At 41.4% G+C, this 15,898-nt stretch overlaps 1 protein-coding gene across 7 annotated transcripts in view; it reads left to right on the top strand.

Moving 5' to 3' along the window:
• The window catches only part of AKAP13 (A-kinase anchoring protein 13), a 344,553-nt gene that overhangs the window by 56,785 nt on the left and 271,870 nt on the right, over positions 1–15,898 (top strand). For 6 of the 7 annotated variants that reach the window (XM_075069695.1, XM_075069692.1, XM_075069694.1 and 3 more), the window contains exon 2: positions 6,722–6,806. In XM_075069695.1, coding sequence (XP_074925796.1) covers positions 6,722–6,806 — 85 coding nt within the window. Of the gene's footprint in view, positions 1–6,721; positions 6,812–15,898 lie in introns of those variants that run through there. The other variant, XM_075069696.1, reaches the window with a different exon arrangement.

Genomic DNA, 15,898 nt, shown 5'->3' with positions numbered 1-15,898 from the left:
TTTGTGGAAAAGTCAAGTTAAATAATTGAGTTCTAATTTAAGTACTTCTATGACCCCAATTACTGCCATATTTGAGCACCTCGCAATCCGTAATGTGTTTATTTTCACAACACCTCTGTGAGGTAGGGAAGTGCTACTATCCCCATTTCGCAGATGGGAACTGAGACACAGAGAGACTCTGTCCTGGTCTGCACAGAAAAGCTACATCAGTGTAGCTACATCTCTGAGGCAAGAAAAACTTGCATCCCTGAGAGATGTAGGTAAGCCGACCTAATCCTCCGCATAGACCGTGCTATCTGGCTACCTAGCTACCGCCTCTTGGGGAGGTGGGTTATCTACAGCTATGGGAGAACCTCTCCAGCTGCTGTAGTAAGTGTCTACACTGAAATGCTACAGTGGTGTAGCTGCTCTAGCCACTGGACCATCTTTTCTCTGAATTTTACATTTATTTCTGAAGCAGGTGAGATTCTTGGGCATTCTGCCATTTCCAGGAGAGAGTTCTGCAGTCATAGGCCAGCTGCTGAGAAAGCACAACTCCCTGTGCTTGCTACCCTCATCATTCTAGCTAGCTGTTCTACTGGAATATAGCCTCTGGAAGGGCCATAGTTAGATAGGTGGAGGTAGAGCCTTGCGTACCTAGGGCAACCCATATAGAAATACTGAGGACAAAACCTTGGGATTGAAATGTTCCCCTTAGGAAACTAACACAGAGAAAAGGGCATGAAGGTGATGGGCTCTAAATGCCCTGGATTGCAGGGCGGGTGGACTGCTGTATTATGGTCCATTATGGAGTTTTCTCTAGGATCAGCTGCTTCTTTCCTAGGAATAACGAGTTGCAATAGATTTAGGTTCTGTTTACGTTTACTTCTCTGCTCTGAGAGATCCAATAGCAACTGAATCCTCTTGCCCAAGGATACCTGCTTATAGGAGTGAATCCATCCAAAGAATGCATGGTATTTGCTTTTTCCAAAGCATTGTGCACTTGAAACTTTGCCTCTTGCAAGAGCACTTGTGAATACGTGCTCACAAGCTAGAGAGAGAAACCCATCCTTTTAGGATGGAGCACAGGGTTTACATGTGTAAAATAAACATTGAGATGCTCCATCAACAGCGCCTCAGCCTGTAGGTTAGCAATGACAGTCTTCCTGTTGTGCTCAGCTTGCTGTTCTTTGCACTTCCTGCACATTTCCTTGTCTGCCGATGAGGGTTTATTTTGGGCTCTGGCCCATGTTAACAGTGGGGATGACTAGTTTAGATTATAGTCTGAAAGTCATCATAGAAGAGACATCATCCTTTGTGTCTTGTACTAACAGACAGAGGCTGTGCCCCCTGGAAGGGAAACGCTAACACACAGGAGGAGGATCCATGGTGTCATTAGTACGCTTTCTTTTGAGGAGAGGGTTGTAGGCTCGAGTCATTATAGCCACTTGATGTTGCTTGGAGTTATTTGCCTAAAAAAAATACAGTTCTTCAGCTGGAGTTGGAAACTGGATCTTAGTATGAAGCTTATAACATTAGTGCACATCATCAATCAGTATTTTTAAAATTCGTAAAAAGTTCAGAGAATACTCTTACTGTCCCCTAAATACACTAGAACATGGTGATGCAGACCCTGAGATGGTTCTCCAAGAGCTTAATATTTTTGTTTGTTAAAAAAGTAAGAATACTCATGTAGTATGAAGGTTGTGACACATTCCAGTAAAAGCAAGACTGAGTCTCTGGGCTCAATCCTGCTTTCATTAATATGTATTTCTGAATATTCTGATTGTGCACAGAAATTGGGTCACGTTTCTAATTCTGTCTAAACAGTGCGACAAACTTCCAAAAGCCTTCCACAAGCTGTTTTTATCTTCTGAAGGACCAGTAAAAACTGAAGAGGATATTCTGTAACCAGAAGGGCTATGCTTATATATTATGGCAATGTATAAATATGTGCATGCAAGCCATCAGAGAAGGAGGCAAAAAATCTGTTCAAAACCTTGTAGATGAGACAGCAATTTGGGGATGAAGTGAGGGCAGGCAACATTTTCACTGGTTAAATTTGATACTAAATTGTAAAGCGGGGGTGGGAGGTGGTTGTGGTTTTTGAAGGGAGTCATTGCTGTGAGATTGGCCTTATTTGGGTGTCTTGATCATTATGAGGTCCCAGCTGCAACAAACAGTTCAAAATAAGCAATTGTTTATCTTGTAGCTCATTGGTGCCCAGTTTTTGTACTCCATTTGGAGTTGTTGAAAGCTTAATTATTACAATTACAAACAGATTCTGAGATACCTGTCAAAACCATTGAAGCTTGCAAAGTGGAAAATACATAAGTTTTCAAAGGGAAAAAAAATCCTTATTTTAAAAAAGGAAATAACTTTAAAAATGTGGCTTCTGGCTTTTTTTGTTTGTTTGTTTTAACTGAAAAATAAGCAAGCCTGTGATTCAGCTTACTTGACTCTTTAGGGGAAATCAGCAGGACACCTGTAAATCTGAATAGGTGCTTTCTTGTCACTGGTTGATTCTTTTTCTCTTTGCCCTGAAATTGTTTGTACACATCTTTTTTTTTTTTTTTAATGAGATATGTCACTTTTCTTAAGTTAGTACTAAACTACATTGTTGTTCATTTTGCATCTAGCGGTACAGAGGCTGGTCCTTTGCAAGTGTAGTCCAGAGTTTGGCAACCTTTCAGAAGTGGTGTGCTGAGTCTTCATTTATTCACTTTAATTTAAGGTTTCGTGTGCCACTAATACATTTTAATGTTTTGAGAAGGTCTCTTTCTATAAGTCTATAATATATAACTAAACTATTGATGTATGTAAAGTAAGTAAGGTTTATAAAATGTTTAAGAAGCTTCTTTTAAATTTAAATTAAAATGCAGAGCCCCCTGGACTGATGGCCAGGACAGGGGCAGTGTGAGTGCTACTGAAAATCAGCTCGTGTGCTGCCTTTGGCACACATGCCATAGGTTGCCTACCCCTGGTGTAGTCCTTAACTTTTAAAGGCAACGTATGACGTTGTTTCATTCTAAGCAGTCAGGCTTTGGGGGACACACTCCCACATTTCAGCACATGGTGGCAGTTACGTTTATAACTCCCAACCCTGCCAAAGTGCAGACCTAATCTTGACACTGGAATTGTATCTTTAAAATTGTGCAAACTCCCCTGACCGCCCCCTAAACCTCAATCTTTTCTGTAATTCACCAGTGATATGTGCAGACTGTTCTCCAATCTTCTCAACGTGAAAGGTTGCATTTAGACTTGACTGACACAATGATCTGCCATCCAATGATCATATTTTGCCAGATGGGACAAAGATATTTCTCAGATCAGGAGTAGATTGTTTAGGTGATTAGCTGGTGGCAAGCTGTGACTTCTGTTTAACTGTTTATTTCATTTTTACCAACACCAACATCACCTTGCTTGTCTGGTTGGTTCAGCTAGTGTGTTCTGTCTCTCACATAGATTGTAAGCCAGGGATTGGCAACCTTTGGCACGCGGCCGATCAGGGAAAGTCCCTGGCAGGCCGGGCCGGTTTGTTTACCTGCAGCGTCCGCAGGTTCAGCCGATCACGGTTCCCACTGGCTGCGGTTCACCGCTCCAGGCCAATGGGGACTGTGAGAAGTGGTGGCTAGCACATCCATTGGCCTGCACCTCTTCCCGCAGCCCCCACTGGCCTGGAGCGGTGAACTGCGGCCAGTGGGAGCCGTGATAGGCTGAATCTGTGGATGCTGCAGGTAGACAAACCCGCCTGGCCTGGCAGGGGCTTTCCCTGATGAGCCGCGTGCCAAAGGTTGCCGATCCCTGTTGCAAGCTCTCTGGGGCCATGACTGTCTTCTCTGATACTTATCCAGGGTCTAGCACAATATGATTCTGATTGGGGTTCCTATGCAACCCTAAGAATAATTCACAGAGGGCTGTCTGAGCCACTCTTGGAGACATCTCTAAATAGTGTGCTAATCCAAAAGCTTAAGGATAAATCCTCTTTGTGTTGGCTTAGGCTATTTGCCAAGATAGTAATCATAGTTAGTTTCATAGATGCTTTGACTATCTCAGACTTCCTCATTCTTCTGTGTCATACATCACTGTAGGTGCTGTAAAATACCATAGTGCTGAGATATCGAGGTGAACAGCCTCAAAGAAATAGTAACCAGTGGTCAGTTAATACCTAATTGTGTTTACATGCATTAAACTGGTGATTCTGAAGGTGAATACGATTTGTTCAGTTCAGCATTGCAACTATCTTATTGCTACATAATTTATTCTTCTTTGCTTGGCTCCTGTGTCTTTCGCTGTGAAATCCTTCTGCATATAATTCATGCTTTTTGAACATATGGGCACTTGTTGTGTCACTGAATTGACCTCATTTGGGCATCACACAAAAAATGAACTTGACCCAATGGTTTTATATCTTAGCTTCTTGTTTTTGTAGCTGCTGGATACCTGAGTTTGTCCTTTCTCTGACCACAAGTGAAAGCTAGTCTCAAATTCTTACTGCAGTGTCTTATAGATGTTCTTTCCACATCACACAACTGCTAAACAATTTAACATGATTGATAGTTTCTCTTCTTAAGTGTATCATAAGAATGGTATAGTAGAGGGTGTTGCAGGTCAAAATCAAGGGGCATTGTCAGAGCTATATGGAGATTCCAGAGTTGCTTTATTATTTTTGGGCTTTGAGAAGTTAACAGCTGAAAATCCACTGGATGGATTGAAGATTTTCCTTGTTTTGACAAAGGAACAGCTTTTTACATCCAGTGCTGTGGCATTACAATTTGAGTGAATTTTTAGCGTTGTGTGAGAGAATTTCAGTGGGGCTAAACCCTCTGTATGTCGTATTGGAAAACTTCACCTTGAGTGATAGGCCGTATCAGATCAAACAACAACAACCACTATCTTTCAGTCCTGTGGCAGCTTATAGACTAACAGACGTTTTGGAGCATGTGGCGTTAGTCTATAAGGTGCCATAGGACTCTTTGCTGCTTTTACAGATCCAGACTAACACGGCTACCCCTCTGATACTATCTTCCAGACACCATCCTTTTTGAACCAAATGAGTATTAAGATGTGTGTTTCTTTATCTAGCAGGCTCTGCAAGTGAGCACCAGATAGAAATGCACAGTACTAGAAGTAACACTTTTAGAGGATTAATTTCTACTTTAAATGTCTATTGTATTGTCAGCCAGGAGGGAAATTATTTCAAGGGTGGATTTCAGGTTTTTTTTTAATCTCTCTTTGTGAACCATCTGGGTTTGCTAACAAAGAAACATGGAAAGAGGCATACACTCTCTACAAGAGCTGGTTGAAAACTTTTGAATTTTGGAATTTCAATTACATTTTGGTAAAAAAAAAAAGACACTTTTTAAAAACCAGCTCTATTCTCTACCATTGTTCCCTGAGTATCAGTTATTTCCCATGGGTGGTAAAATGATACCATTTTCTGTACAATAGCTCCTTGCTAAACGGCACAAAAAGGTCTCCTGACCTCTCAGCAAAGACTCAATAAGAGACTGCATTGCAGCTTTTGCTATTAATAGGTCTCCATTCATTTAATGAAATGTTCTACTGTGCAACATAATTAAAGCCATACTATATTTGTGAGAGTAGATGAACAAGCTGTATTTTGTGATGTATATCTTTTTGCTTTTTCCATTCTGTGTTCACTTGCTAATTCACACAGGGTAAAGAGTTTCCCAGTCACTAATTCTACCACTGTCATTTTACTGGTCATAAGTGCGCTTTTAATCCTGAGCCCCCTAAAGAATATTGTTTCAGTGTGAGGGAGAGCAGCTACCTATTTCTGCTTACAACTGCCTTCCGGGCCAGGAGAGCACAAAGATCGATGCTCCCCTTCCTTGGATAGCAGGAGACAACCTGTTGAGCTCTCTAGTTTCAGCTGACGTGTGCGAATTTCTCCTGCTGTGGTGACCAAGTGATGGTCTGAGGTGCTGACTTTGTTTTGACTAATTAAATCTCCCACAGAGCATTAATAAACTGAACCAGTAACTGTACTTTCTCTTCTCTCACCATTCTGAATTGTATGTTAAGAACCCAACTTCTCTATTTTGTTAAACTGTCTTCTTTCCATGTGCACTTGGTGGGACAGATGAATCCCTTTGGGTGCCGTATGGGAAGCAGGTTATACCCTGGAGCAGGGGATTTGCCAGTGGAAGGGTATGCAGGAGTATGCTTTACATTCTAGCTGGGGTTCCACAGAACCCTGATAGTGGAGGCTTCTCAGGGCTTCTTCTAGCTAGGCTGGCTCTTCTTTGCCCCTTCTGCGCTGGTCCTTCTTTACCAAGTTCCCTGGAGAGTAGATCTTGCTAGCAGCATGTGCTTGTGCTCCTGCTCCTGCTCCAGATGAATTTCCTCCTGAAATGAGTTTATTTAATCTTTGTAGGAGTTCCATTTAGAACAAGATGCATCTTTCACTTCAGTATAATTGAACCAGCTATGGAAAGGAGGGCTTTGTCGTCCTCATCTGCATGTCACTTGGAGGAGTAAAGGGTAAGAGAGCTGTTTGTTCACTCCCACCTTCAGAATGTTACTACATTTTGAAATGTGAAGCTCCACAAGTTAATCGAGACTTCCATCCTCTCTCCTGAACCAATCACTGGCTTGTATTCAAATTAACGGCTTGTCCCACTTCAACTGTTTTCTGTCTCTCACTTTTGTATGCTTAATTCTAAAGTTCCCTCTATTCCAGTGGTGCGTTAAATGATTCCAGTTTTCTCTTTTCCAGGACCCTTATATCGCTTTCTGCTGCGATTCTCTCTTCTTGACTTGGAGGTCTTGAAAGAAGCTGCACGCTGCTGCATGCAGTTACAGTAAGGTTAAACACATTTTATTGATCAGTGATGAATAGAAGTAGTTGAAATTACATGTTCTAGTGATGTTATTTCCCATACTTTCCTCCTGATACCATAGGAAGATGCTGATCTCAAAGCACGTTTCTTAAATTGGTTTAACATTATTTTGCTGCAATTATTTTTTTCCAATTGACTGGAAGTAGAAGTCAAACATAACTATCACATTGAAGAACCACAAAAACAGGTACAAAGATTTCATAAAGCCATTGGAACAGAATGGAGTACCAGCATTATACATGGAGTATGGTGTATTAATTATCTGTCTCACTGTTAAGCTCACGAGTTCCCCATTTGACACAGTGTGAAATGCATTTCTCTTTCTTGGAGGTGGGGAGTTTAGCTCTGTCTCTGTAGATTTGCCATTTCCCCTGCTATTTTATTTCCAAGACCCCACATTACAGGTGTCGTTTGAGATAATCAGCTGGACGTGTGTTCCCCGTGTGACACTGTGGCCAAAAGAACTAATGCAGTACTGGGATACATAAATAGGGGAACATGAAGTAGAAGTAGAGAAGTTATTTTACCTTGTATTTGGCATTGATGCAACTGCTGCTGGAATCCTGTGTCCATTTTTACCCAAAGTTCGAGAAGGATGTTGATCAATTGGAGAGGGTTCAGAGAAGAGCCACAAGAATAATTAAAGGACTAGAAAACATGCCTTATATTGGTAGATGTAAGGAGCTCAATCTATTTATCTTAGCAAAGAGGCGGTCGGGGGGTGACTTTTTTACAGTCTCTACCTTGGAACAAATATTTAATGATGGGCTTTTCAGTCTAGCAGAGAATGTATAAGACAATCCAATGGGTGGAAGTTGACGTTAGATAAACTCAGATTGGAAATAGGGTGTAAACTTTCAACAATGAGAGTAAGGAACCATTGCAACAATTTACGTAGGGGCTTGGTGAATTTTCCATCACTAACAAATTTTAAATCGAGATTGGATGTTTTTCTAAAAGATCTGCTCTAGGAATTATTTTAGGGAAGTCCTAAAGTCCTAAGAATTTATGAAGCAAAGACTAGATGAGCCATATGATGGCTTTTCTATTAGAGAGAAGTCTTTACTGCACCTTTGATAGTAGGAGAGGAAGCCTAGCGGCTTGTCAAATTCCCCTATTGTGCTTGGTGGTTTCTCTGCAACAGCACAAACAGCCATGGTGTCAACTGGATCCATTTTATAAACTTGAGCAACCCCCCCCCCCGACTCCCACGTAACATACTTCTCTCTTAAAGAGGTCACATTAAGAAGCTTTCAGTTTAATTCCATGTTTCTATAACTGTTGCAGTACTCCCCTTACATTCTCCGTGTGTTCTTCAAAGGTACTGCTGTAGGCATGTAATACATACCTCATCTCTAAGGTCCACAAGGCACTCTTCCATACGCCCTAAAAAGCAGCAGATGCATTTGTTAAACTGAAGGGGATTCTAACCTGTTCATATAGGTCCCGTGGGGTAATGAAGGGCATGATGTGTCAGCTTTGTTCAGCCATGAAACTTTGATGGTGGACCTTCCCTTGATCCAAAATGAAGAATCGGATTTACTTCTTAAATCCATTCAGAACATCATGGATTTGAGGGATGAGTTCTGTCTGCTATGGTTTTTCCATTCAATTCCCAGTAGTTAATGCAGAATCTTAGACTACCATCCCTTTTCCGGACATGTACCACTGATGATGACTTTGATTTTGTAACACAGCCCCTGTTTAGGAGCTCTTGCAGATATTCCTTTATATAGTGGACGAGGCACTGAGGTGTAAGTCTTCTCTGTGGGTTGCTGGTAATGTCATCTACGGACTAGAGATCTATTCCATATCTCTGTCATCGTTAGAAAAAGCTTTGGACTCCTCTTTCAGTATCTGCTGGGGCATTTTGCTTCATGTCCTTGACAAATGGCTCAGGTTCACTATTGGTTCAAACAGATCTGTCATCTCTTCTGCTTAGAGGATGTTCTCTTTCCTGGTATGATCATCTCTTATTAAACCCTGATACCACCTGGAAAAGTTTTATTTGATGAGTATCCATCCACTTAAATTTCAGATTTAATTTACAGTGAACTTCCCAGCACAGTTCGTCCTTTCAGCGTTACATCATGTTTTGAAGGGTTACTCACAGGGATATTTATCTGGCAAGGTGATCTTTTAGGTATTTTGGCTAGTGTGTCTCATGTCCAAATCCTCAGGCCGTTGAGCAGCAGCATCTGACTCAAATATTGCTATTAAACTTTCAGTATCCAGGCCTGTAAGAAGCCAACATGCTGCATTAGTGGCTGTTCCTTTGGGGATAACATACTCCCCCCCCACTTTAAGCATTCACAGTTTGTCAGGATTGTTTATTTCTGATGAAGTTCACAAGAGTTGCTACTTTGGCCATGCCAAAATGAGGAAATAGATGTTTCGTATTGTTAATAAAGCTAAGTGCTGGTGCCTCATCAGGTAAATTGCAGCAGGGGTGTTCGAGGAGATAGGCAATAACACTGTGGCCAGTGATCGAGTTCTCAAGCACAGGAACAGTTAAGACGTTGTCATCTTTGCTTAATTGGAACTGGACTTCAATCCATCCTTCATAAGGGACATGAGTCCATTGGCGGCTTTAAGATCAAGCCCATCTTCTATTTCCAGTAACTCTTCAAGCTTCCTATGGTGTATCCTTAGGCGGTTATTTTTCACCAAATGGCTCAAGACCATGCACACTTGTGTCTCAATGTCTCATAATTGTCGCTTTACTGAGGAAACACCACACCAAACATCTCTTTCCAATTGCGTTAGTCACTCTGGTTTGCTATTCGGGTATTAGATGGCAGACATGGGTCACTCCTGGTAAATCAGACACAGGGCTGTCAGCTTTGTCTCTGTTCTCTTGTGATTTTCCTGCCTGATGCCGAAGCTGACTTTGGGACTCTGAAGTTCCACCAAGCACTCCTGATTTTGTAGGGGTGACCCTCTGTCGGTCCCTGAAGTGATCCTCCCTGCCCGGCATCCTGACTGGTGGTTTTTTCCACTCTCACATCTGAAACAGTGGTTATAAGTACTGCCTCTGCCAGATGTCCTGCAGCTCTCACCCACATTCTCTTTTCTGACATTACCTGTCTGCAGGTGTCCTCGTCCAGTATCACTGCTTTTGTCTTGTGTCTAGACAGCTTGTCTGAATATGTTAATTTTGGCTTTCATTTAGTTAATTTAATCAATACGGCCTTTAGTTCCCTAGCTTCATCAGTGGGTTACCTTTAGAAAGCTCTTCTCCCATAGATGGAGGTGCTGCTTCCCCCTCCAGCCCCTGTTGTGTAGGCAGTGATTTCACAGAAGTACATGTTACTGCCTTAGTATGGGTTCCTCAGTTTCTGTTTTCTTTTATCTCCTCACTCTTAGCACTGTTGGTTTCTCTAACAAGGTCTTGTCTGCATCCTGGTTATCTTTTAAAAATAGGGTGGTATTGCTATTCACATGTTGTTTTGAGATCCTGTCAGGACTGAGTGGACAGGGAGGGAGGAATAGGTCAGTGGTTTGAGCATTGGCCCGCTAAACCCAGAGTTGTGAGCTCAATCCTTGAGGGGATCACTTAGGGATCTGGGGCAAAAATCAGTACTTGGTCCTGTTAGTGAAGGCAGAGGCCTGGACTCAATGACCTTTCAAGGTCCCTTCCAGTTCTAGGAGATTGGTATATCTCCTATTATTATTATTATTATTATTATTATAGAGGAACATGCATGTATGAGGAGAGGATCATACCTTAGGTTAGAGTCAGCTTTAAGCGTTCTGTCTAGGAAATCATGCAGTCACTCTCTTAGCGCTTGTGCTGCTCTTGAGAGCTGCTTGTAAAGTTCAGTTGTATTTTCCCCCTCATAATAGGGCCTTAGAGTCTTTGTTTTGGCAGGTTCAGATACGTTTTCCCCTCCTGGGGTTCAGTTCTGGGCATTCTGCTCTGATTAGAGCCTCCATGATCTATCTTCTCTTCAGTGTACTGCTTTTGAATCTCACATTCCGTCTTCCAGAATTGAATGCAGAATGCTAGAATACTAAAACTTAATCTGCCCTTTTAGATGGGGGTTGCCAATCTGTCCTGCTATTTTAATTTTTTATTTTAAACTGGTTCTGTTTTCTGGAGTGGGGATGACCACACTTTTGCAAGGTTTGGATTTAATTTCCTTCTTGCTTTCCCGAAACTGTGTTTCATGCAACTGTCATTTTTCAGCATACTATTTCTGAATTGCCTCTAGTTTAGGAGCTTCAGATTGCTCTCTTTGCTGTAGTGATGAGTTGTAAAATCTTCTCTGAACCCCAGCAATGTAGACAATCCCTGCTCTCCCAACTCTTCACTGTAAGTGGCTTGTTATAAGTTTGACTAAAGCCAAATGGCTTTTTGATGCAGTTTTACTACTATCTTTCCCAGGAATATCCAGTCACATGCTTCTCTTAAATGCTCATCTTTTAGCTGGTGTAAGAGTCCTCCTACCTCCATAACAACATTCTCTAACTCTCCCAATGGTACTGCTTGCAAACAGTTTTCCCCTCTGCTTCCCGAGAAAATTTTGTGGAAGGTCACTTTTCTGCTTCCATTATCTTCTGGCAGCTTTTCCTGGAACAGCCTGCAGCAGCTTCTAGGTAGACCCATCGCTCAGAGAGGTTAGATCACTGCAGTTCAGCCTCTCCTGCCTGTGCTTGCCAAATGTTGCACTCCCAGGCCAGGGATGGGTTTAAGACTGAGGTTTTATTAAACATAATATAAAAAAGCAAGCAAAAACAACCTGCATAAGCCTCACACCAGCTTAGTTTCACCAGAACATGACAACCACCTCCTTGCTTCCCCACTATGTTTCCTTGTACCCCATCAACAGTGCTTCAAACCCATAAAGGGACAGGGCAGAGGTAAGTTAACCCTGACATTCCCCTATGACTGTTGCACAGCCATAGCATCTTCCAATCAGGATGTCACACCTACCTGTCTTATATCTTGATGGAGGTAACTGGTCATAGTTGCTGCTGTACATATGTCCTGCCACCCGGTTATAGTACCCAAATTCGAGACAGTGATAAAAGCTGTAGCAATTGTTTTGCCTAAAGAAAGAGTAGAGACATCATAAAATTTTGCATTTCTGGCAAGCATGAGGAACCAATATCTTCCAGAATACTGTGCTTTCAGTTGCACTGATTATTTTGGTCTGGACCTTTTCCCTCTTTTCTCCCTTAGGGGAGCCCTGTACAGTTGAGGGAGGTGACTGAGTTCCTTCAGCCAGCTGTTAACATCTTGTAATGCAGAGTGTTAGTGCAGTACCGCCAATGTTCTGCTGGGATTGCTAACAGATGGAATACACCCATTTTCCCAGACCAAGCTTGAATTTGCAAAACCTGCTAGCCCTGTGCAGAGGCTGAGAGAGCATTGCTCGGACAGGGGATCTCTCAAGCACTTCTTAAGCTCTGCCAGAAGAGAGAGAGCCCTCCCCCCTCAAACTTATCATTTTCTACTCCTACTCTGTCTAGCCTGTTTACTGTGTGCTGTGTCTCAGATTTTCCATGGGCCTACCCAAGAAAACTAGCGCTTTGGACACAGCATATGTAACAGTTTTTTCGCCCAAATCATTTGGCACAACTGAACGTTAGCAGCAACTGAATTGATTAATCATAAGCTGCTGTTAGTCTGCAAAGACGAGCATTTACTATTGTAATTTTTTGATTTAACTTTTCTTTTGCACAGTTGAGGAAGTGGGGAACCATACGCCTTTTAACCCTTGATAGCATATAGAGTAGGAAATGAATCCTTATTTGGCTGTACTAGAAATGACACGTAATTGAACAGGAAAAAAAATGAAGATATGTATGGCTAAAAATCTTGCTTCATGGTTCATCCTGAACCCGAACCAACCTAACGTATCCTTGCACATATGAAGGAGAATGGCTATGTCTTTATCACATAAACCAATCAGGGAAACAATATGGAAAGAATGAGACTAGATCACCTGTGAATACCCAGTAGTTTTGTATTCATGAGGAAGAAATATCGGATCTGTTTCAGATGATAATATAGTGAACTCCTTGAGGTGCTTTAGAACAGTGGTCCCCAATCTTTTCTGGGTGGCGGGTGCCGGACGACGAGCCAAGGACCGTGGCTGGTGGACAAGCATCCACTGAAATGCCACTGAGAAGTGGCAATGTCAAGAGGCATCCTCACCGAAATGCCGCCGAAGTAACATCATCAAGAGGCGTTGCCGCCAAAATGCTGCCGAAAATCAGTGGCATTTTGGTGGCGGCGCCTCTTGGTGATGCCACATCTCGGCAGCATTTCGGGGGATGCTTGTCCTCCAGACAGTATGCGGGTGCACATATATGCCCCAGCAGGTGCCATTACGCCCGCGGGCACCGTGTTGGGGACCACTGCTTTAGAGGATTATTTTTTCTGGGGCATAACAAGCCTGGATTTTGTGCACTGTTCATTGCTCTGAAGCATTTGTGACTCTCTTCCCGAGAGAGTGACTCAGCAAGGGAATAATGTGGCTTCCTTATATGGAAAGATGGAAGCAGACTGATCACCAGAGAACCAGTGGATAGGCAATGGAAAACTGCTCACCTAATAATTGCCTTTCTGGAAAACCTGACTTTTAGGTGTGTGCCTTATGTAGAATGTGTAGACAGCTAACCTTGTTACCCAGTAACCATATCTTTAGATCATGCCTCTTCCTTTTTGGCTCATGAACCAGGGCAAAACTGTACATACAATGAAAAGCTTTTTCAATAACTTCCTTGCAGGATGGATAAAGATTTAATTTAAAAAAATTAAAAAAAGATTTTTTTTTATTTAAATAGGCTTTTTAAATTAATTAGTTTTTTAAAAAAAACCTGTTTGAAACTGACAACTTATGTTAAGGTGCAAACTTAGAATCGATTAAAATAATTTAAATACAAGAATTAATATGAAACAGTACATGTTTGCTGCCAAATTTTACAGGTCAGAGCACCCAACTGGTGGAATTAACTGGTTCAGCATCTGGAACCAGGGTTTGTTCAAGTGCTAAACTAGCTTCTGACTGTGATAACCTCTTCTGCAGGTGTGGAGGAAATGTTTTCTTCATTTCAGTTGAATAAGCTGGTTCAGTTCCATTACTATTCATTCAAAATCAAAGCAATTGAAAAAGCAGGAAGGCTAGTTTTCCTCTTCAAATCTGTGAATAAAAATGAGATTGGGAGAGGATGAGATCTACTGGTTCTAAAAACTTGAAGAACCTGGAGACCAGAAACAATCCAGTTCATTATCTCCTAATATTTTGTTAAATAAATCAGTTAGTTTCAATCCAAAACATTTTGATAAATGTTTTATTTATCCAGTACATTTAAGATAGTTTTATAGAATAAAAACAATTAAAATGCTGTTTGTGTATTTTAATTGATTTGAATTTCCATCCAAATAGCACTTGAAATAAATCACAAGTAAAAAATGAATAGTCATTTAGTAAATAAGAAATGCATCATTCACCATTTTCTAACATCATAAAAATGTAAAAGTTAAGAATCTGAATATATGTAAATTAAGGTATGCAATTGCTTAAATAAATGTCTATTGATATGGTGTACCCTCCCCATTAGCAAAAAGAAGTACCAAATTTAGTGTAAAAGCTATATTTAGTTGCAAATCAACATATTTTAATGGTTATTAACCAATGAAAGTCATCCTAGTTTTGGGAAAGAAACTAAAAAGTCAAAATGCAAAACAAAGCTGATTGGTGATTTAAATCAATCCAAGTTGCTTCATTCATAACTTGGTAATTTTGTTAAAGATGTTTACCTTTATGAACTTGCATGGACCATTTAAAATAACCGTATAACTGTAAGACTGACACCAACCCCACTCCCCAGATTAATTTTACATTATACTGTAGCTGCACAAGTTCCCTGGGTTGCATGCTGCTACACGACAAGGGCTCCTCAACTTTTTACGCTTGTCTGTTGGGATCCCAGATTGCAAAGTGATTGAGGTATGGAAGGAGGGGAACCTGTGGGTACCTTACAGTATTTCATTCCTAGGGGATCAGTTTGTTGCTAAGATGACCATTGAGGAGACTGATTCCAGGCACTGAGAACAAATGTTTGCCAAGCTCACCTTGTCAAGGTGTAATCCTGATGCAGAATAGCATTGATCCCATAAATTGGAGGCAAAGCTAACTTCTCCAGGGTGAGGATGGGATAGGATCTATGTGTTCTGATCCTTCTCCTGCCCTGCTTTGTGTCTATTTCCACTCCCAGGAGGGATATTCTGTTTTGAGTTTCATATATTTCAGATTTGTGACATAACTGTGTTCTTGGAGCAGTATTAGCGCTTGAGCTGTTGCTCCCTGGACACCTGGAGAGATTTCAATATATTGTCCAGGAATGAGTATAGATGGGTGATATGCTTTTAAGAATATGCCACAATAGGGATGTCTCTGCAGAAAAGTGTTTTCTGTGGCTGCTTGGTTAAATGAGATGGAGGCTCCATAGTCTCTTTAAAATGTGCTTTCCATTTTCCCTATCTGTGTGGTCTTTCAGAAAGAAATGTGTCACTTTATCAGGAAATTCCAGTTCTAATGTAACCAGTCTTCCCCCCTCTGCCTGGATCCCAAAGGCTCAGGACTATATCAGGTTCCAGTTAGAAGGCAGGTAATTTACCTTCCCCATATTTCCCTTTTTCATTTAGCTGGATGTCCTACATTGTTCTCCTTCTGCCGATAGTATCAAGTAAATCAGAGAATCGTGGGGCAAATTCCTTCCTGGATATCCTGATCCTAATTTTTATGCTGTGATGTAGAGACTGTTTCTATCTGTATGGCTGATGAGTGGAATGTCTTGCACTTTTTCAGTTTTCTTTGATTCTTTTGTTTCTTGATCTGTTGGTGAGGAAGCACTGACTTTTCATCTTGCATTTGTGAGTGGAGCTCCTTATAGGGGATTTAAGGTTGGTGCAAACTAGCTTTACTTCCTGTTCTGCCTCTGAAAAGAAGATTCCTTACAGATAACATGGAGGCATGTCTTTAAATCTACTCACTTGTTTGCACACAAATCCCGGAAGATGCCTGTTAGGGGCTGCAAGA

This window comes from Chelonoidis abingdonii, chromosome 9 (assembly GCF_003597395.2).
Source record: "Chelonoidis abingdonii isolate Lonesome George chromosome 9, CheloAbing_2.0, whole genome shotgun sequence".
NCBI lineage: Eukaryota > Metazoa > Chordata > Testudines > Testudinidae > Chelonoidis > Chelonoidis abingdonii.
Note: the sequence above shows the minus strand (reverse complement) of the source record. Positions and strands in the feature narration are given on the sequence as shown.